Genomic DNA, 23,651 nt, shown 5'->3' with positions numbered 1-23,651 from the left:
CACAGAGGTCCCTCCCTTCTTTGGTATACACATGTATTGCTTTGCTACTAAACTAAGGTACTTCCACCAGGGGTTATATAGGGAGGGCACTTTTTAATTTAGGGTGTGCCAGTGTCCAGCACCTGAAGGTGGCCTATTAAACCCACATAGTAAGCACTATGGCTCTGTGTCCCGTGAAGTACATCAAAGAAAAGGATTTTACAGGTAAGCTGTTTTAAAAATCCTATTTTCTTATGGTCGTATTTAAGCACCACTGGGGTTTTTATTTAATTTTTTGGCTAAACAAACGCAAAAAAAAAAAACATTTTGAAGAAAAAAAAAGTCCTAGTTAGATGGGTGGCACTGGTAGACGACACTAAGTAGGCACGAATTGGCAACACTGGTGGGAGTGCCCTGGTTATCAGTGCCCTGGTTATCAGTGCCCTGGTTATCAGTGCCCTGGTTATCAGTGCCCTGGTTATCTGTGCCCTGGTTATCTGTGCCCTGGTTATCTGTGCCCTGGTTATCTGTGCCCTGGTTATCTGTGCCCTGGTTATCTGTGCCCTGGTTATCTGTGCCGGATATCTCCGTCAAATCCTACTGGCCCAAACAGGACCAGTGTCTAATTAGAGTCTCTTCTTTTCTGGGTCCCTCACAGTGGTGTGACCCTTCAAGCATGTACCCTGGGCTTAGATCCTCCATCTTGGGTAGATGTAAGTTGTTGCAACTCACCCATTTCCTCAAATCCCTCCCGGAAATTGGTAGTTTTCAGACAGGCGACATAGTTTGAAGAATTATGCCTGGGAGATGAGCCCATACGAAAATCTCTCACCTATTCATATAATATCCTAATTGCTCACACGTGTGGAAGCAGCAGTCCCCACCGACAGTGTCACAGTGGTTTGCGAGGATTTGCGATATTCAGCGGATGGAACAGCTCACAGCTGCCTTGGGGGAAAGGGAGGAGGAACACCACACCCGCTGGAAACACTGGAACCTTTTCCGATTCTAGGAGGAATATAAGACTTACATCTGAGCACCCTGTCTTAAGATAAACACCTCTTCCTCCTTTCCTTACACCTGCCCGTGACTGCTTTTCCCTCCCTTTAACACCAGCTGGTTATCGTGAGGCTATCGTGACAGTGTGAGGAAAGAAAAGCCAATAACCGGTTTGTTTACATCCTGTCATTGGACACAGCTGATCACATAGTAAAGGGCCGCTGTGATTGGCCCTTTACCTCGCTATGTGATCAGCTGGCCAGCGTGATAACAAGTGGACGTCCGTGGATGCCCTCCCCGGAAACTAAGCCCGCGCTGTAGCCGTCTTTTGGCTATAGAGTGGGCAGGAAGTAGTTGAGGACACAAAGATGTGGACACATGACAATCATGCCTGTGCTATATAGCCAAAAACATATGTTTATACCTCCTCCGGGTGTTTTCAACAAAGGTTGTTATTATTAAAGCTACAGTATACAAAGACATTATAGACCAGTGATGGCGAACCTTGGCACCCCCAGATGTTTTGGAACTACAATTGACTTTGATGCAGATTTTGTTGTGCAACATCCATTTCTGACAATAGAAATGACCTTTCATTGAATACATGGCAACACTGCAAAATGAAACTGCGCTTTTAAATTAAACATTTCAATAACTGAAAGGATGTGCCTACTAAACTATATAAATTCTCTTTAAAACATCTGTTTCTAAATAACAGCTTAACAGACTTTTGCTCCTGCCTGACGGATTTTGCATTGCCACACAATTCTATATGAATACAAAACCCTGCATGAAGCATGCCACGTGCACTTGTCAATGTCTGAATGCTCTCAGAAGCATCTCAAACTTATGCCATTATACAAGCTCAAAGCCTGTCAACACAGGCCCAAAATGAAAAATAAAAAAAGTTTTTTTTTTTTACATACAGTATGTACATATGATATAAAATGTGCTGGTTGTTTTTATTAAGCATAGAACCTTTATTTTAGGAGGCTGAAACATCAGATCCATTTCTTCATGAAGATGATGATGAAGACGAGGATGAAAATGAGTCTCGGTCTTGGAGGAGATAAAGAACCAGCAGAACTGTACATAATATATTTTTCCCTCTTAAAGAGTGTTTGCAGAACTTTACCATGAAAACACAAATGGAAAGCAGAGTCTGATTCAAGGAAGACTTTCCCCTCTCTCTCCACATTATTGCAGAATGTGAATCAATTGTGAATAAGCCACACTTGTATGAAAGCCAAAGGCAAAAGACTGCGTGCGTGCGTGTGTGTGCGTTTTTGTTTTTTTTCCTTCTTTTGTGAATGTGGTCCTATATACAGAGTAGAGTGAAATATTTTTGAAAGTCTTTAAAATGCATAGTTTTATTTTTTAAGATTAAAATTGACACAACTTGAGTAGAACCTAAATATTTAATTGTATAGTGTCACTTTAGTTCAGTATTAATTTAATTATCCTCTCAAATCCAATGCCTTTATGAATATGCAGATGCTTGGTCCTTACTTATAGGCACAGGAGTAGAACCATATACCTCTCAGTTCACATCAACACATGTTCCCACTCCAGTGAAGAACTGGAAGCAAAAACCTATATTCTTAAGCCATTTGTTCTACAGACAGCTACCCATGTGTTCAAAAAGGCAGCAAAGATTCTAGCAGTGTTTCCCAAATCCAATCTTCTGGTGCCCGGTACATTAGTAATATTTTTGTAAAAGCAGAACACTGGTTATCTTAGAAATAGCAGATGATCAGGCTCACATCTTTATTGAAAGGTGCCTCAACTTGTAACAGAGGTAGCTGACAAAGGCTGCTGTGCTTTGCACAGTTGTGTCCTTGGTTATGGTACCTGTACATAGAAAACACAAACTTTGATCAGCCAGTGCTGCTACAAATTGAGTTTAATAATGAGACCTGCACCAAAATTCTGGTTAAAGATTTCCCAGAAAGTACCCTGGATGACCTGTCCAAACTTATAGGCCCAAAACTTTAATACTGCAACAAAGATCTTTTATTTTCAGCTATGTGACTGTAAATTTTAAATCTGTTTACTCATCTGAAATATATATCTTTATCCTTATGTGTTAGGTTTGTGAGTAGAGTCCCATGCCTTGGTTAGTAACACTAGTTCTTTCTGTGTACCTGTGGCAAGATCTAGAGAATGTGACCTGCCAAGCCTAGCTAAACTACACATGAAATTTCTTTTGAAATTTATTTTTTTGTCCTTGTTTAATGCACAGTTTAGCCCTCCATTTACTGGAAAACACTTATGTGAAATTCAGCCCATATTAGTCAGTTTACTCCTTTTTTTTTTTTTTTTTTTTTTTTTTTTTTTTGCCAGTAAAAATGCTGTGTGCAAAAACGTGTCAGCAATTTTACAAGATAATTTGTACTTCTGTGTTTTGAATCCTCCTGCCTGACCTGTTTTCATTGAAAAAGTTCTAGTTGATACCTGACCAATTTTGTCCTGGTTTATGAACTCATTACCAAGCATTCTGTATATCTGTGAAGTTAGCAGGATTTGTTAATAGAACAAGCAGACAATATGCCTTTGTTTATTTTTAGTAGATAATTGTATGACATTACATTGCACAGTAATGGTGGACTATATTTAATCAGGAGAGGCAGTGGGGGATTGTCAAATCTTTCATAAAGGTGTACTTTAATCTGATAATTAGCTGGGTTCACCTAAACGCATGAAGAATCTTTATCATGTACATTATTATAAAGGTTTGGTCTACCAAACTGATTCAGTTGCTGGATGTTGGCAAGTTGTATTGCTTCTGATTGTCACATCTGTGTTTGGTCTCATTCACAAGTGTTGCAGGCACTGCCACTCCTCTGCAATGCGATTCACACTTGGATCATATTTCAGAGGTATTTGTCCGGCAGTGCGGAGGCAATGTAGTCATGAGCAGCTGGCTGTTAATGCTCAGGCAGGCGGTCGGGGTGGGGTGTAAAACTGCAGATCAGCCTCCTGTTTTTACCCCCCACACCCCCTCGACCTCACAAACTGCAAGCCCTTTGTGCATTCAGATCTGCTCAACCTTGAGTCAAGAGTGCTAAAAAGAAGGCTCATTCTCCTTTTTGGGTATTTATTTTTATTTATGGAGAGTAGAGAAATAAGAATTGGGCACTTATGGGTTGGGGCAAGAGAAGTATGTGAGACTCCAAGTTGAGTGTGAGATGTAATGTCGGGCAAGAGCAAAGTATTCTGGCCAGCAGAATTATTCATTCTACACAGGGGCTGCCCTATTGGAGAGCAATGTGTACAGCATTTACAAAGCTTCAATTGTTCAAGATGAAGCCAGTGTGTTCCCAGTCTTAGAGTGAAATTGTTCAACGTGCCAACATATGCCAAAGGCTGAAATATCCAGTTTGTGCAGACCAAACCTTTGAATGAATTGTTTAAGGAGACACTCCAGTTTTGTTGTGGACAAAAAATTATTCTCCAGCTTGGCTATATAAATTGCAGGTATTAGAACGACATTTTATTGTAGATCTTGCCTGCCTCTCTTCCTCAGTGCCTGTACATGGCACTAAAAGTGTGGGCTACGTGATAAAAGGTTTCTGTGTTATAATAGCACTGCATCCCTTTAATCATGCAGCATACTTTTCAAGTATCTCACTAAAAATAATGGGTGAATACTGGAGATGCCTATAATCTGACTTTAAACTCTGTGCAGACATTACCAGAAAATGAAAAACCATGACCTTATATAGTTTTAATTTCCAGCAAAACTGGAGTTTCCTTTCAGGACCATAGTAAAGCCAGCAGTCGGTTCTCATCCGCAACGTTACCTACATTTCACTGTTGTCATGTTGATGCAGAGACCTTTATATGTGGAAATTGGGAGGGAGACAAAGGATTTATATATTGTGTACAGATGTTTTCTTAAGATGTATAATTTTGTACATAACTTTCTCCTTTCTGCGTGCTAAAATTCTTATTGAATATATGCCCAGAAATGTTTTATTTTTGTACCAAAAGTGGTGAGGAAGAAGACCAAATTTGTGAGTCGAAAGGTGGCCACATTAGCACCAGGCAAAAGTTTTTTTTTTTTTTTTTTTTTTTTTTTCTTCCAGTCACTTAACGGTTTCATATTGGACAGTGAACAATCCTCAAACATTGCTTTGGGGTTGTTTTTATTTTACTTTGTCATTTTAATTCTGGAAAACTTAGAAGATGCTGTGTAATGCTAAATGTGCGCTTTAAGATGGGGTAGTCATGTGTCAGGCTTACATAAATTGTAGGTTTCTTGGTGAAACCATCCATTTATATATTTAGATTTTTGTAAGATTTTTGTCAAGAGAATGGCCCCGATTTAGTTTCTGTTCTTATACTTTAGTTTAAATTGCCTAAAATTTCATTTTTTTTTTTTTTTTTTTCTCTGAATTTTTTTTCTGAATTTTTTTTCTAGTTCCCCCCCCCTAACAATCACCTTTTATCTATGCCAACTATTTAAAGGAGCACTTTACCAAGCATCCATTTGGGGACTTCAAGTATCTTTGTTACTAAACCTCTATTGTAGTGCCAAGATCTTGTGCTGAGGTCTTCTGCCTTGTCTCTATATAAATAAGTGTTGTGTTCACCCCATATTCTGGACTAAACATTTCCTTGGCAAACAGAGCCAAAATTGTGGCAAGCACTCTTAAATTTAGTGGATTACATGGGTGGACACAAACTAATATTTATGCATGTATCCTTAGACTCTCCTTTTATCCCAAATGATTGCACTAAAGGCTCTTTTAAAGAGACTGTGTCAGTCTGTTAAAAAAAAAAAAAAAAAAAAAAAATGCAGGTTTCCTGTAATAGAAGAGCTCTTGTATTTACCTCTCTGGCAGTCCATGTCTTCTACCTTTTTTCCCTGTTACAAATCCTGCCCCCTACTTAAAATTCTTTGGCATTTGTCTGTGTGCTGTAGTTTCCTCCACAGTCCCCTACATCACTACTGAGTCCTGTAGTGATATAGACTGCAGGGTATGGAACCGGAGTCCTACATGACTGCTGAGTCCTGTAGTGATGTAGGGCTAAAGGTATAGAACCTGAGTGCTGTGAGTAGGGAACAGGCACTTGACAATCTCAGATGTGTAGAATACTCAGGAGTATTATGGAGGCTTCAGTCCCAGAACAGAGGGCAAGGTAGGGGAGACAGGCTGATTCAGAGGTGAGTCTTTAGCTTTGTCTTGCCAGGGTATTTTGATTATGGTTTAATTGTGTTATGCATTTGTCAGTGCTGAATTACATCTTGGTTAATCACACTGATAATGTATCAATACTGTAACCCATATGGCCTATTTACTAAAATGGAGAGTCCTTTGTTCATTTAAACTATTGGGCCAAAGCAGTTACATGAGCTGTTTAACACCAGTTTTAGTATTGCAGTTGTGCCTTATGTATAATGCACCTCATGCCAGGCATATTCCTATCTTGGTTTACAATAATGCTGTCCCTAATGAAAAGCTAAAGTCAGGTCTTAGGGCATAGAATCATACCTCTTACCTTAACTGTTCATAGCACTGTTTTCCTGGACCCCTCTAATAAAGAAATGCCAGTGTGTTGAATTCAGTTTACTACACCATAAATGTACTTTTGTGAACAGTCTGTTTTAAAAAAAAACTCATATACACAAATTTAAAAACATTTTTGACCTTCATAATTTAGTTCTCCGATTTTTACTCTTCTAAATATATGAAAAGAACAGTGAGGCCTTAATGAATCTTACAACAGACCTGCTAGTTCATAGTTGATAATAAAATTGGCCGAGATGCATGGACAGAAAGATTAAAGAATACAAACATAGAGATTTTGATAAAATGATCATATGGGTGGCGTTTTGGTTCTTCTTATGTATTATATATGTATTATAGTTTTTACAATATGGTGAACTTGTGTCATAGTATAATAGGCAATATTGTTGATTTTCTAACTGTTTATACGTTTAAAAATCATCCAATGTAATGTTTTATTAATTTACACGTTGAATTTCTTAAGGCATGTTCATTTTTGCAATAAAGAGACATGGTTCAGTGGTTCAAGACGGACAAAATAACAAGTAAAAAAGAGAAGAAAAAAAAAACACTGGTTAAAAAAACAAACAAAAAAAAAAAAACACATCAATATAGTCATCCCACAAACTCTGAATTCGATATAACAAGAACCACACCAAAAAATTTACAACTTAAACTTGTGTTGTGTCATTTTTTATTTGGTGGGCCGTTTTGTAAAGTTCTGGTCTAATAGAACTGGGGCCAATTTTGAATCTAAAACTTACATTAGGAGAAGCGCTACAGTCGTTTATAAGAAAATGTAAAGTCAATGGCTACAGCTACTGTAGCTGCTGCATTTTTAATAAACAGACCTATACCAGTCCAGGGATCCAGTGCTGTCTTCACCAGTCTTCAGGTCCTTGACACCAGCATCTTACTTGTGAGAAGCCAGCTGTGACTTCCTGCGGCAGAGGGAGCAGGTACCTGTGAAAATTAGGTACCTGCGCCCATAAACAAAATAAAAGTTTACAAAGGTAGTAGGGGAGGTGGAAAAGCAGAACTTTTTATTTTTTTTAGGTGAAGTTCTGCTTTAATTCAACTTTAGGAGAAAATCCGTACAGTCAGTCCCCTAGTTACAAATATCCAACTCCTTGCAAATGGAGGGAGACAACAGGAAGTGAGAGGGAATCTACCCATAGGAAGGGAAACACTCCTGTAAGAGTTATTATGGGAAAAAGGTACCGCCACTGAAGAAATCCAATTTTCATTGGGACAGAAAGTGAGGTGAAATCCTTTCAACAGGGGCACAGACTGCAAAAAAGATGTTACAGGGGTGTTAACCCTTCCCTATGCTATCCAAAAAGCTTAAAAATGTATTTTTTTTGTTGGAGCTACTTAAAAAAAAAAAAGTACCTGTTCCAACTTACAAACAGATTCAACTTAAGAACAAACCTATAGACCCTATCATGTTTGTAACCCGTGGACTGCCTGTAATTGCATTTAAGTGTATTTATGGTCAACATTTCAGACCATATGTTAATTTCCACATTGAATTTCAGTTATTTCTAACCTACCCTAATAATTTGAATGATGTGAAAGTTTGAAAATGTTAGAATCAAAGACTGTTACTTCCTGGAATTCTGTGAAACATGTTTATCATGCCAAACTACAGGAGGCACAACACACCATCATGTCTGCTTGCAAGGTTCCATGGGACATGTAAACTAAGGAACGAGCAGAGGAAAAGCTGCAAAGCACACATGGAATCCAGGAAGTTGTGGAAAGAAGCGTCCAGCTGATAGGCAGCACTCGCTATACATAGTGAGATCTTTCAAGCAAGCTTATATTGAATTGCTTAAAATAACAGGTTTGAATTTATTTTACAATGCTGATATAAAATGAAAGTGTGTTGTGACTATAGGTCTCCCTTAAAAGCAACCCTGTCACCATTTTAAAACCTGTTAACTGCTGTCAGTTGTAAAGTACAGACACCTCATACCTGCATCACCCTGCATGTAGCTGCCACTGCTGTACTGTTCTGAAAGGCAAAGCTGCAAATTAATATTGACCAGTGCAACTATTACAGTAACAAGCTGCCACTTCTAGGTAAGTATAGTATTACTCAGAAGTGTCAGCTTTGCCCATTAGGCCCAGAATTCTAGCATAACAGCAGGAAGTTGTATACAACTGACATCAGTTGCTTTGTTTTAATACAGGGACATAGTTGCTTTAAGTGGTTAGCACTTTGGCCTAGCAGCACTAGGGTTGTCGGTTCAAAGTTTCAACGAAGGCACTACCTGCGTGGAGTTTGCATGTTCTCCCTGTGCCTGTGTGGGTTTCATCCCACGCTCCAAAAAAACATGCAAGTTGGCTAACTGGCCACTGTCTACCTTAGAGCGTAAGCTCCTTTAGGCCTGATTCACACCTATGCATTTTTTTGGGGCGTTTTCAGTTTTGCAGAAACACACTACAGTCCATTTAACATGGATTGCTATGGATGTAGTTCACATCAGTGCGTTTTATGGAACGGGCCAGGGATTATTATAATTATTATTATTTATTTATTTTTATTTTTTCTGGTTTTCGGTTCCATAGACTTTAATGGATCAAAAATGTGTATTGAAATATGCAAACTGTACCCTGCATACGTTCAAACAGTAAAAATAAAACATCCAAAGCGCCAAAAGAATCTTAACTATGGGTAGGAATAAGTGATACCATATAAATTAATAGCTGCAGTGAATAAGACCTTCCAAGTGCAAAATGATACTAATAATAAAGATCGATAAATATACTGCACTAAGTGCCACGAATGTTAAATATCACATTTGAAAACTGATGTGACTTTGAAAAATCACTAAGAAGTCCCATGCAGATAATTTACGCTGAGTGCCACAAAGATAAAATGGCTATCGCATTTGAAACCTGGTGCATTTTTAAAAATAGCTAGAAAGTCCCATACAAAAGATTTGTTGCAAATATCCGTAAACTTGAAGCAATAAGATCCAAATCCCAATTTAAGTGCTTGTGCTATACAAAGTGGATATGAATCCATGCTAGATATGTGCTCACAGGACAGTGCCTCCACATCGATGTGAACTCACCCCTCCAAATGGACCAACTATTTATTTATAGTTTGGTTAAACGCGCATTTGGGGCAGTCCCCTGTGGATTTTCTGTGGACTGATGTGGTTCGGGATTGATACTTCCTCATATGACTGAATGTGATAGAGGGCCTCGTTCCTCTATATACTAGTGGTGTTTGGGGTAGATGTTCCTCATGCAAATTTTAAAACATTTATTCCATATAAAACATAGTAATTAAACTCGCATGTAAGGTTCCCTGTAAACCTGGCACCCGGTGTGAACAGCAGGTAAGTTCCCAGGAAATCTGCCCAAATGCAGTAGTATGCCGCCGCGGTATACTGGTTGATATCCAGGACTGGAAGTATGACATGATGCTGCAGACCAATCTCCAATGAGGTGGGACTTAAGTCGCGTCAGTTTTCACATGTGATATTTATTCATCATTTGTGGCACATAGCGCAGTATATTTATCTTTATTATAAGTTGAAACAAGCCTGAAGGCAGGGGCTGATGTGAATGTACAATATATATGTAAAGCGCTGTGAAAATTAATGCCACTTTATAGGTGCCTATTAAAAAATAAGTGCCTCCAATACCTGGGAGACCTTGGATAACCTTTCTGAGGTTCTTGGTCATAGCAGGAGCTGCAATAGGATAACGATTGACCGCTGGTTAGAATTTTTCAACTTTGCATCGTAGAAGTCTCACCTGATCCTTGCCTCTGATGTAATACAACTAAGCATACTCGTCAGAGATGGTTGAAGAGGGCAGTTGGTGGTGGTACCACCCCTTTTCCAGTCCTTGTCTTTTGTTTGCTCCCCCCCCCCCCTTTTTTTTTTCTTCTCTCTTCCCCATAGTTTGGGTGTAATGTATTTGGAGGTTATTTGTTGTATTTTTCCTAAACTTTAATAAAATGTTTATGAACGGGGAAAAAAAAAATGTATCTCTTGGCAAAACATTATTTATTTATTTATTTATTTTTTGTATAGTTGGCCAACCAAGCGTCTGATTTTTGTCAAAAAGACGTGCTAGGATCTTGTCTTGTGTCACAATTGTGTAACGTTAGTATGCAAACGTAGTGATGTACTACGAGCAATTTCAGCTCTTGAGCACCACCCTTTGGGCCCTTTCTGCTAATTTCGTGTTTGGTGAGCATTGATTCCAAGCATGTTTGTACTTTCGACTTTTGTGTGACGGATTTGTGTACTGAGCATACAAAAATGGAGCTGTTGTCCGCTGAAAATTTACTAGCCTGCCATCCAACATTTGTTGGCTGAAAGTTGGACAATTGTCAAAAGAAGCATACTAACGGTAAGATTTTAGAACAGTCTGTCAACAGACCATCCCCTGCCATCAATCGTACCATGTGTACGAGGCTTTAGTTCAGGGATCTGCAATTAGTGGACCTCCAGCTGTTGCAAAACTACAAGTCCCATCATGCCTCTGTCTTTGGGTGTCATGCTTGTGGCTGTCAGTCTTGCTATGCCTCATGGGACTTGTAGTTCTGCAACAGCTGGAGGTCCGCTAATTGCAGATCCCTGCTTTAGTTTCACCCCCTCTCTTTGTACCTGGGTCTGAGCGGAAATCCAAAATTGTAGAGTAGCCCCCTGGGCTTATTTTTTTGTATAATGTGAAAGATGATGATGCGCCACGAGAATCGTGATCTTTATTCTTAACAAATAAATCCTGATTCTCATTTTAGCCAGAATCGTGCCGCTATAGTTTGGGAGTATTCCTCTAACTTTTGCATCTCTAGAACACAAAATGAAGTGAAATCACCCAGTGGTAAACACAAACAAAAAACTGAAGGGATTTTAATCTTACCTATTCTATGCAAAACAAAAGAAAACGTTTTGGCTGTAGATATGCTTTAATCTGAATATTTTCACATTTGTGCTTGTTATATCCTTTTCTAATTGTTAGCTGAAGGAGTACCTGCAATGTTGACTGTAAATTGGACACCAGCATATAAGAGCAATTTTATAACTGGATGTACTTTGAGTTGGAGGAGAGTTTTTACTGTTCAAATTATATTGAATTGTCTACTTTGGGTCCAGGCAGCCTTTATATGCATTCATTTGTGGTTAAATATTAATTGCCAAATATTTTCTCTGAAGATTTATTTAACAAATATAATTATGTATTCTAGTAACTACCCCTAATTTTTATTTCAGTTTGAAATATTTCAGGTTTCAGTGTCAACTCCTCGGGATAGAAACAGGTTGGATTGTGGCACATGGGCGTACAGAAACAGATGGCTTGTAAATTATTACCGTAGCTTTCTTCTCCCCTTGGCTTTTCCCCACTTTTTTTTTCCCACATTTTCCCCCACATTTTCGCCCAGCACAGTGTTTCTCCTGTCCTAAACCACCCCCCCCCCCCATCCTTAATAGCCTAAATTACAGAACCAGAAATCTGGGGTGGGTCACCAGGTGAACCAGAGCTTGCAGTGCATGGTTGGTATATATAGAACGTGATTAATTATCCTTCCTTTCTTGCTTTTCTAAGTTATGTTCCTAACTGGAGATAGTGAGCTGTCAATGCAATCATGGCTACGTTACGGGTGTAGGAGTCGATATAGGGCAGTGTTTACCCCTTTATAGCAGGGCTTTCACTGTACATCAAGCAGTAAATGGATAAATCTTGGATACAAGTATACGTTCATCAGCGTGAGATACAGCTCAGACAGATTCATAATAGAAGAGAAACATGTAGACTGCCATAGAATTTTCCAAAACATATTACTTGGCGGCCATTGAATGATCGTAAATCCTTGCTGTGGAACAGGTATGCAGATCAGTTGTGACTTTACTCTAACATTATTGGCTGTATGCTTGCTTCGACCATTGTATCTTTTGGGTTTATTTTAATTTCTGAATTCCCAGCATTCCTTCCCTTTTTTATTTTTTCCTCCCTGGGATCTTCTCTACCCATCTGTAAAACAAGCATCCCTTCTAACCAGTGGAGCTGTCTTCAAAAGTAAATTTCTCATGACTACTCTTCCTTATACAATTGTTGACCATGCCTGCATAATATTGGTTATAAAGGCCTCCTAAAGTCTTTATCAGAAGTCCATCTGACAGGGTGACAACACAGGAGCACAATTGGCAGGTATGGACAGAAAGTTGTCACCCCACAACATGAAATGTCTGAACAAGGACCTTTATGGCCGGATCACAAAGTAGGAGCGGGGCTCACCTTTTATGACCTGACCTGGCCTTTGTTCACTGGACCATTCTTTTTTTTTTTAAATCAAAAAGGGTTTTATTGATAAAATGCAGTGTTTGCAAACGGCACGTTCATATATTCTTTATCACAATTAGACATGTACTCGCAAATCAATGACGTATAAAATGAAACAGTCATTTACACCATAACGAAATGCATATCCTAAGATGGCTCCAGATAGGACCTGTAAAGCTGGCAGCTGTAAGTACCTCGGGCAGTGCGCCACCCAACCCCCTATGCCTATAACTGCAGACGATCCATTATAAGATTCAACCAAGGTGCCCATATCTTTTCATACTTCCCCTCTGTTGGTATATTTATTTCTCTAGTCTAATTGTATCGCCCATTTGTTTCACCCATTCCCTCACTACAGGGGGATCTTCCGACTTCCAGTGCCTCGGTATACGTTTCCTGGCCTGAAAGAGGGCTTTGGTTATCGCTATCCTAGAGGGATCCTCCTCCGATACATCATCCATGATACCCAGTAAACACAGTTTAGGGTGTGCCTTCAGCTGAGTCTGTTAATTGTCATCATCACGTCTCTCCAGTAGATATTCAATTTGAGGCATCTCCACAGCATGTGAATCAGGTCTCCATGGTCTCTCTTGCATCTCGTACAGGAGGGATCACCCCCCACCCTCATTCTCACCAACCTAGTTGGTGTGTAGTGCACCTGGAGAAGAACATATAATTGGGACAAACTTTGAGCCACATTAAGGGAGCATATGGGGACTGCCGACAATGCCTCCTCCCACTGGTCGTCTTTGAAGGCATCTACATCTCTCTCCCACTTAGCTATGAGGCCTGCAGTATCGTCAGGGAGAACTTTAGTAAGGAGCATGGAGTAGCTGCATGATATAAGCCCCTTTATATGTGGATACTTCTCTCATAAAGTTAAATATGGGTGTGGGATTCTGGATCCATGTATCCCCATTCGATTGTGCCATCACAGCGTGTTGAAGCTGGTAATGGTAAAATCGCATGGAGGCAGGTAGGTTAAATGAAGCCTGTAGTGCAGTGAAAGAACGTTTTTCATCTCTAAATATGTGTCATATGTAATACCATATTGCTGCCATCTCTTGCTGTATTGTAGTTTTTCCAGTTCCAAGTAGCGCTTATTCCCCCAGATGGGACCATATCTAGTGAAGCCCTCCACCTGCTTTATTGTAACTTTGTTCCACACTTTTTGCATCAGGTTGTAAGTAGGAAATAGTTTATTTGACTTGTCAAACCTCAGTGCCTCCGGTCCCTCCTCCACCTCCTCTTGTTTCTGCTTTGAGAAGTTGCACTACAGGGTCTATCAAGTTAAGCACTGGAGTCTCGGGGGTGCAAGGCCCTAGCTATATGTGGGAGATGGGAGGCCATATAGTACAGCCATGGATTAGGGAGCGCAAGCCCTCCCACCTCCTTTGGGCGTTGTAGCTGTTCTAATAGTAGAGTTCAGCCAAGTAAGTGATTTAAAGATGGAGTTTGACCCTGAACTGTTTGAGAGGAATAACTATGGGAGAATTGTGAAGTGTATATATAGGAGTTGTGGTATTAAGATCATTTTGATCAAATTTATTCTCCCCGCTGGTGACATGTTCAGTTTAGACCATACCTTCACTTGATCTCTGCAGCAGTTCAATAGGGGGGATAGGTTCAATCTAATATAGTCCAGGGGGGTTAGGCATGATCTGAATGGCCAGATACCTAAATTCCTTGGACACTGGGATATCTAATAACGTTGATGCCTGGGTACCAGTAGTGTTGTCTAGTAACATAAGGGAGGACTTGGTCCAATTAATTACTAAGCCCAAGTAGTGGCCAAAAGTGCAAATTACCGCCATGGCCTCCTGTAGAGACAGAATCGTATCGCCTAATAGGAGCATGGTGTCATCTGCATATAGCATGCATTTTTCTTGGCACTTTCCATACTGTAGGCCCCTGATATTTGCGTTGGTGCGTACAGATGCAGCCAACAGTTCAATAGCCAGAGCGAACAGTAGCCCTGCCTAGTACCCCTAAAAAGATTGAAATATTCAGACACCCTCCCAGATTCCCGGATGGCAGCCTTCAGGGAGCTATACAAAAGTTGGACCCATGTTATATAGTTTGTCCCAAACTTGTTCATTACTGCCCATAAGTAAGACCATTCGATGCTATTGAAGGCTTTGTGGGCGTCAAGCGATAGCAATGCCCTGTCTCCCTTATTATCAAATATGGATTGTAGATTAATAGTCAGTGTAAGTTAATGGCTGTGGATTTTTTGGGGCATGAACCCTGCCTGGTCGCAGTGAATTATAGATGAAATGGCTTTGTTCAATCTCAAAGCTAGCACATTGGCCAATATTTTCATGTTTGACTGTAGCAGGGACATTGGCCTATAGGAGCCTGGGTCCAAGGGTTCTTTGCCTGGTTTCAAAAGTAAGGCACTGGACCTTTCAATAGGTAAACACTCCTTGGTACCTTAGGTGCAAAGGGTGTGGGAGCCGTGAATGTTTTACATATTCAGGTTTTCCCACTGAAAGGATGAAGAATGTGGAGTCTCTGAATCCTGTCTGTGTTGCATTGTGTGTTGGTGACCACATCAACAGCAAGTCTGTGTACCTTTTGGCCTTTATTTAGGAGCCCTGGGTACATGCCTCTTCTCTACTTTCCTCTCCTAAGGGGTTAATGTAGTTTGTCGACTGTAATACTTTTGGTCGCAGACTGATGGAGTGTAGTGCCATTTTGAATATGGTGCAGTTTTCTTTGACTCTAGGGCTATTGAGTCTGTGAAGCCTCTTATCGATAGCCCTTCTGTGCATGCTTGTGGGATTTATTTTCCCAGAGCATGCACAGCATGATCCTCTGGGCATCTTTGGGTTCCATGCTGTCTTCAGTGAAGAACTTTTGGCATTTCCCCCATCCTGCTTCCACAGATCCTGTGAGTAACCCTTAAGTGGGATTTCTTCACTGCATACCCAATATGGTGGGTCATAACCAGTGATGTAGGTAACTCAGTTAAAATAAACGGAGTTACTTAACACAGTTACTTTAGAGGGTAACGAGTAATCTGATTACTCTTCCCCTCATGGTAATGCAGTTCCCATTACTTGGGCGGCATTACCGCAATTACATCTACCGTCTGAGAAGCCCGCCGTGGCCGCGTTGCCTGGCAGTTCGTTCCGCCGCGGGGAAGGGGTTTTCCCCACTGAGCTGAGAAGCGTCTGGGACTCAGACTGTCTGGACCGCCCCATCCCGCCCCGCCTATCCAGAGAGAGAGAATGTAGGGAGGCGGGGTGGATACTGAAAAATTAAGTCAGCTGACACCAATCGAGTGAAGGGGAGGGTCTCTCTGTCCCCCGATGAAGAAAGGCATCCCTGGAGGCATTCAAGTCAGTGGCTTTCTGACAATTCGAATTGCAGTGCAATCGAGCCATCCCTAGTCCTCCACCACCTCTGCTTCTTACTGATCCCTTCCCTACCCACCCACCATCACTTCTACAACAGAGGTTATGGAGGGATAGGGTAGGGATGAGATCAGTGGTGGTGGGGGGTGAGATCCGTAAGAGGCAGAGGTGGTGGTGGGAGAGCATGGCATCACCACTGCTGCCCCCCCCCCCAAGTACCACCGCTGCTTGCCACCCCCCCAGTACACCACCACTGCCACCCCCTCAAGTACCACCGCTGCCACTCTGAAGTGAAGTCTTCTTCTCCAGAGTCTATCTCTGGTTTTCTATAGCTGCAGTTACTTTGGCATATCCCAAAGGATACCGAGGAGTGGTTCCTTATCTCTGGTAGATGATTTGATACCTGAGAAGTTTTTGTCTGACAGAACATAAAAACCTAAGGACATCATTGCTGTCCTTATTGACGCAGTATGCAAGCGTCTAGATCTGGAACCTAAGGTTACTGGTCTGGGTTCACTTAAAAGTCCCAGGCTTAAAAAATGCTTTGCTATTCATTCACCATTACAGCATTTTTTTTTTTTTATAGTGATTGGCCTAATCCAGGGAAGGTCTTCGCGCCTCCTAAGTATTTTGCCGAACAATATGCAGTGTCTGACTATGGTCCTAACGAGACTTCGTAGTGAACTTTCTGGCAGTCAAGGATCTGTTGAATAAAAAGGATAGAAGACCTTTCCAAATCCTTTTCTTTTCTTACATCAGGGGACACAGAACCATAGTAGTTACTATGTGGGTTATATGGAACACTGATAGGTGGACATTAGCACGCCCCTAAGGCAAGACGTGCACTCCCTATATAACCCCTCTCACTACTGGGAGTCCTCAGTTTTTTCGCCAGTGTCTAAGGTGTTGGTCATGAGTAAAGATTTGCTGTGCTGAGCTCCACTGGAAGCAATCCTTGCTGGGCCCTAGGATCAAGTGCTTTTTGGTAGTAAGGCCATAAAGTTTTTACTGGCAGGGTGCTGTCGCAGGTCCAGGATTGTGGGTAACTCGAGGTTCCCCAGTTCCTGAAGGTTTCCTAAAAGGTCTCGGAGCCCACCGTGAAGGGTGAAGATTGGGTCTTTATCTCTGATAAAACCCTTCTGCGATGATAAAGTAAGGGAGATTTTCTCAGGAATTTCTCCTATGTAGAATGTTGTCATGCCTATGTGTCACTACTGGGGGCTGTATTGAGCACGCTGGAAACAGCACAGAAGCCTTAATTCTCTTCTCCAGCCGCAACAGATCCTCCGGTAAGAAGGGGGGGTCTGCTTCTCTTCCTCTGCCCCCAAAATTATTTCCCTTTGGGGGATAAGATGCCTAACTAGTTTACTTTTTTTTTTTAAAAAGGGACAGATCGCAGCCGCTCAGTGGAGGATTTACCCCCCCCCCCCCCCGCCATGCCTGCATGTCCACAGGATGCCGCTCATGCGGGAAAGCACTTTAGTTTGAAAGGTAAAGAGCGGGGCTGTAATTCGCGGCCACACATGGAGGAAGCAGATTTTAGCGCTGTGTATGTGTAAGCTGCTGCTGGCTGTGGAGAGACAGAGCAGGAGGATGGCTTGTTCAGGTTAGTGAACACAGGCTTTTTCCCTTTGACACATTCTTTACCAGGCTAGGATTAATGGCAGCTAATGGTGTTGAACTATAGCCTAGCAATGTACATTCTTTTGCATAGTGCCTCTGCTTTATGCTTCAGGCTATGAATGGTAATGGGACCAGGAACTTCTCTAAAAGGGGTCAATGGTTTTTAACTGTAAACTGAATCCATTTCCAAAAGAATTTCATCCTCCTCTGAGAGGGATACGGCTAGTCAGATTGAGCCATAAGGGGAAACTGTTGCATAACACTTCAGTCCCCATATATATCATGGAAAAGGTTTTTTTTATTTTATTTTTTTCTACCATTTGTAAATTGGAAAGAAGATTAATGCTATGATGTCTCTCCATAGTGGGACTAAATATAGATTCCCATCTAGTACTCAGGACCCTCTTGTTGAGGTGCAGGAGGCTGGGGATCAGGTAGATCTGCCCAAATATTTGGAAGATATGGAAGGAGTAGCATCACAAGACAGGTTGCTTGTGTACTCCCTTACTCAACCTTTTTTGCTGCCTGCAGCACAGGCTCTTGAGGTACCCACCTCTAATTGGGTTCATTAGAACCATCCCCCATCCTATTCATGCATGGCTAAAAAAAGCTTATGTATTCTGAATGGGAACATCCGGATAAACTATATTATCCTCCCAAGAAATTCTCTACACTTTATCTATGAAAGAGGACTATGAAGAAAATGGGGGGGGGGGGGGGTTCCAGCAATTGAGGCTGCAATAACCTCCGTGAGCAGAGTCTCACATGTCCAGTATATAATGCACTGATGTTAAAGGATCCAACAAATAAAAACTTGGAACTTATTTTTAAAGACAATATGTCTTTTGCAAGTTCAGTAGCGCAGCCGGTTCTTACTGCAATTGGTGTATCTCAGTCCATTAAGGAACAGTTTGTGTAGATACCTGAAATTCTGCCTGATCGGCAGGCCCGGCAATGAGCTGGTGTATCTGACGCACTATGTCTCACAGTAGATGCTATGAAAGACTCTATCATTTAAGCCTTATGGCTTATGCTTGGACTAGTGCATTCTCGCAGAGTTCTGTGACTGAAATATTGATCAGCTGAAGCACCGTGTAAAAAGCTCTTAGCCAGTCTCCCCTTCATGGGGTATGGCTATTTAAACATTTCTCCTTTTATCGTGCTGCCTCTCCTATGCCAGGGGCGTCTGCCTCTAGGCCGTCTCAGCAGCTTCAACCGTCAGGTTCAAGGGAAAGTCTCCAAGGGCAGCACCAGGGTCAGAAAAGATCTTGGGGTAGAAAGCCCACAAAGAGTGATAAAGCCTTCTCATAAAGTGCACCCCCACTCGTTCGGGTGAGGGGAAAGGTCCTGCGATTCTCAAGATCTGGCAGGAACAATGTCAAAACAGATTTCTGCAATTTTTTTTTTTCCTCTAGGTCACGGCTAGAGTTTCGAGAGTTTGTCTCCTAGTTTTTTTTTCTAAAAGAAAATGTTCCCAAGGATTCGGAGAAAAAGGTCTCTTTCTGGCCTCTGGATCAGTTGTATCCCAGTTGGTGATATCAGAGGTTCCCTTAGTAGAACAGGGGGTTTGGCTCAAAATTTTTAAGGTTCCAGAACCAAACGGAGAGGTAAGACCCATTCTAGATCTCGAAGATCTGAATCGGCAGTTAAACATACAAACATTTCATAATCCGATCGGTTATGTCCATCCTGCAGGAGGGGAATTTTCTCTTATATTCACCGACTGACACAGCTCCTCTCTTAGCCATTGGGTTGTTACGCCACCTTTAGAAGAGGACTAGGCATAACATGTTGTGAAAAACAGAACTTTTAGTTCCGCCCAAGGGGCGGTCCCTTAGGTAACAACCCCCCCCAGCCTGCCATGCAGCTTCAGTTTTATTTTGCCTAGTGAAGAAGGACCTAGGAACCCTGCTGGCCCATTGGTCCATGTTTTTTTTTTTTTTCTTCTGTGGAAGCTCTGCTTTTTGCACAAGACTAAAGATCCTGTGATCTGCTATCAACAGCCGGCTGGGTGACAGTCTGGATACCCTTAATCTGTAGTCTCCCCAGTGTGTATGTGCAGACCAGAGCTATGCGCTGGATCGGCCACTACGTACCTCAGCTCCAGAGGTGGTCAGTGAGCATTAATGCTCCGGGGCACACACATGACCAGGCTACTGATGTCTGCATCCGTATGCCGGCCCAACATCCACCCCGTACTGATCAGAGAGTGGGTCTGTGATGGAATGTCTCCCAGCTCTGCAGGACTGGTAAGTACAGCTCTCCCTGCTTCGGTGGAGTTGAGCAGCTGGGCATTAACTGGGAGGTCGATTCGGGGGTCCCTCACCTCCCTCTCTTCTCTCCCTGTCCCTATCTTCCCTCCCTGTGGGGGATGCTGCATGAGGTTGCTAAGCAGCATGTGTCTCATGTGAGGGGGCTCTACAGGGGGGCTCTCACCTGGGGGGACTGCGCTGGCTGGCGTTGCCCTGATGTGTGTTTTTCTCTCCCTGGGAGGGTGGCTGTGCCTGTCGATCGCTGCAGCACTGTTCACCGCCATCTGTCACTGTCCCTCATGGTATTCAGTGTTCGGCAGCCATCTTAGGTGAGGGCCAGGAGCAGCATGCTCTCCTGTAGCTCCCATTTTCCTTGTGTTTGTGTCCTTTATACTGGACGCTCGGTGGCCATTTTCTTGAAGCCTGAGCAAGTTGTTTGGTCAGTCTCAAGGAGCAGCATGCTTTCCTGTAACTCGGCGGCCATTTTCCCTGTATTAACGTCCCTTATACTGGACGCTCGGGGGCTATCTTCTTGGAGCCTGAACACGTTATGGATCAGTTTCAGCGCCATAGACGGCAGCTCTGGATAGCAGTGTGTTTGCCTATGCATCTGGGAGCTGACAAGGGACACAGGCACTACTAGCTGGACAGCGCAGAGTCCTGCGGAAAAGAGCCCCTCAGCCAGCAGCAGTTAGGAGGGTGGGACCATCACTGTCCTAAGTCCCCACCAGGTGGCAGACAGGGTAGGGTCAGCATGGCTTCAGAAACTGGTGTTTCTTCCCCTGAAATGCATACAATTGCAACTGGTTCGCCTGCAGACTGTGCAGTGCCTCTGGATGTTTTGTCGGCGGCCCTCAATTTGTGTGGTGCGTGGGCGCAAAGATGCTAAAACGCGGCCCCTGATGCAGACTTGGGGCCCTGCTGAGGCTGGTGACCCCTGCTCTGTAGTTTCAGATGACTCTGACCAGGACCGTTCGGACAGTGAGGATGAGTACCCGTCCGGGTCTGTGCGCGACAAAGCGCTTGTTGGAGCACTTATCACAGCTGTGCGTGATACCCTGAAGATTCAGGAGCCAGCGGATCCCTCTGCTGATGTAGCGGTCCCTTTTGGGTCCCGTAAGCCAGCCCGTTCACCTAAGGTGTTCCCGTATCTGACTTATTTTGACAAGTTCATTTACAAGGAATAGGGTCAACCGCAACTGACCTTTTCGGTCCCCAAATACATGGCGGTGCGCTACCCCTTTGAGGAGAGCCTTCTGAAAAAATAGTCTGCTCCTCCAGTCGTGGACCCCCCAGTATCCAGGTTAAACAAAGTAACCACGATCCCATTAGAGGGGACTCCTGCATTTAAGGACCCCGCAGACAGGAATGCAGAGGCAGTGGCTCGTTCCTTGTTTACGGTTGTGGGGTCAACCATGGGACCAGTACTGGCATCCGCACTTGTGTCACAGACACTGAGTGGGCAAAACTGTTTAACCACGAATTGGGAGAACAGGCTTCTCCTGTCTGTGTGGAACTAGCAGACCAACTAGTGCAAGGCCTAGTACATTTTGTGACACGGCCCTGGATACCCTCCCTCTGTTATCAAGGGCTTCAGTGTCAGCAACGGTGCTGAGGCGCCTGATTTGGTTAAAATGCTGGTCTGCCGACCAGGCATCCAAAAAAGCACTGACGGGATCTTCCCTTCCTTGACCACCGGCTCTTTGGAGCCTTTTTAGGTGACATTATTAAAAATGCCACAGGTGGTAAGAGTACTCTACTCCCACAGGCCAGGAAGGCTAAGGAGCACCGTAGGCAAGCGCCCTCTTTCTCCACTCACAATCGCTTTTTCATCCGCCCGGGGCTTCGACCAAGCATCCTCAGCCCGACAGGACGACTTCTGAAGGACCTAAGCGTGCCTGGAACTGAAAGCCTAACAAGCCTGTGAACAAAAGTGCTACCGCATGAAAATTTGCCTTCGGGAGTTTGCAGCCCGGTGGACCTCTTGCCTGTCCAACCAATGGGTCTCCGATCTGATTTCCTCCAGGTACAAGATAAGTTCCTCTCTTGGCCGCAAAACAGATTCTTCCCTTCCAGCATACCGTACTCCCGGTTCACCGGGAGGCCATTTTGGGGGCGGTAAGGGACCTGCTGAGTCGTGAGATGATAGTACCTGTTCCGGGCTCTGAACATTTCCAGGGGTTCTTCTCAAATCTGTTTGTAGTCCCCAAGAAGGAAGGGGTACGTCCCAATCTTGGATCTGAAAGCCCTCAATTACTTTATAAAAGTACAGAGGTTCAGAATGGAATCAGTTCACTCAGTAGTTGCTGCACTCCATCAAGGGGACTCCCTGGTGTCCTTAGACATCCAGGATCCGTACCTGCACATACCCATATGCCTCCGGCATCAGAAGTTTCTGTGTTTTTGCAGTCGGGGAAGCCCACTACCAGTTTGTGGCTCTCCCTTTTGGTTTGGCATCAGCCCCCCGAGTCTTTACCAAGGTATTGGCTCCTGTTTTGGCGTTGCTGCGGCAACGCGGGATCGTGATCATGGGATATCTAGACGATCTCCTCCTGTGAGCATCTTCCACCTCAGAGTTAGAGGAGGATGTGGCAGTCACCATGCAGACTGCAAGAATTTAGATGGCTGAACCTAAAGAAGTCGGTGATTGTGCCGACTCAGCGTTTGGAGTACCTAGGCTTGCTGCTGGACTCCATGGAAGCGCGTGTTTCTCCCTTCAGACAAGCTGCAGACTCTCAGAGCCGCTGTAAAACTGTTGATGAACCGCAGGTGGTTGTCGCTACGCTTCTGCGTGCGAGTCCTGGGACTCATGGTGGCCTCCTTCGAGGCAGTACCATATGCCCAGTTTCACACCAGAGTCCTGCAGAAGGAGATTTTGACAAAAAGGGGCAAATCTCCGTTGTCCCTGGATTGGCAGATTCAGGTGAGCCAGTTAGTCAGGTATTCCCTGATCTGGTGGCTGAGTTCCCGGCACTTCGGTCCGGGAAGTCGTTCCTACCTCTGAATTGGACAGCAATCACGACGGACGCCAGCCTATCCGGCTAGGGTGGAGTAATGGGAGTTCAGTCGACCCAGGGACTCTGGTCGGAGGAGGCATCCAAGTTGCCGATCAATGTGCTCGAGCTGCGAGTGCTCAGGCTATGCCTCTCCTCATGGTCAATAAGACTTTGAGGGCGTCCGATCAGGATCCAGTCAGACAACGCCATGGCAGTGGTGTACATCAATCACCAAGGAGGAACAAGAAGCTCAGCCGCCGCACGGGAGGTCGCTCACATCCTTCAGTGGGCAGAGCGTCATCTACCGGCCCTGTTGGCCATTTACGTCCCAGGAGTGGAGAACTGCCAGGCGGATTACCTAAGCCGCCAGATGCTGGACCCAGGAGAATGGGCGTTGCATCCGGAGGTGTTCAGGATACTGTGCCTGCGCTGGGGCACACCAGACGTGGATCTTCTGGCCTCCCATCTCAATCGGAAGGTGCCGAGATTAGTGTCCAGGACAAAATATCCTTGGGCAGCTGATCTATGTCTTTCCTCCACTGAAACTGTTGCCTTGTCTGCTCCGCAGAGTGGAGGCTGAGGGGATTCCAGTAATACTGATTGCCCCAGATTGGCCCCAGC

At 43.4% G+C, this 23,651-nt stretch overlaps 1 protein-coding gene across 2 annotated transcripts in view; it reads left to right on the top strand.

Annotated features, from left to right (window-relative positions):
- RBM27 (RNA binding motif protein 27) overlaps positions 1–7,167 on the top strand; it is a 179,563-nt gene extending 172,396 nt beyond the window's left edge. For both annotated transcript variants that reach the window (XM_077473000.1, XM_077473001.1), the window contains one exon: positions 1,968–7,167. In XM_077473000.1, the coding sequence (XP_077329126.1) occupies positions 1,968–2,051 (84 nt within the window). In that variant the 3' untranslated portion in view covers positions 2,052–7,167. The remainder of the gene's footprint in view (positions 1–1,967) is intronic.
- Positions 7,168–23,651: the final 16,484 nt, after the last annotated feature.

The sequence above is a fragment of the Lithobates pipiens genome, unplaced genomic scaffold, assembly GCF_037356315.1.
Source record: "Lithobates pipiens isolate NorthernLeopardFrog02 unplaced genomic scaffold, aLitPip1_a1.2 Scaffold_8, whole genome shotgun sequence".
In the NCBI taxonomy this organism is placed as follows: Eukaryota; Metazoa; Chordata; class Amphibia; order Anura; family Ranidae; genus Lithobates; species Lithobates pipiens.
This window is presented reverse-complemented; position numbering and strand designations above follow the sequence as displayed.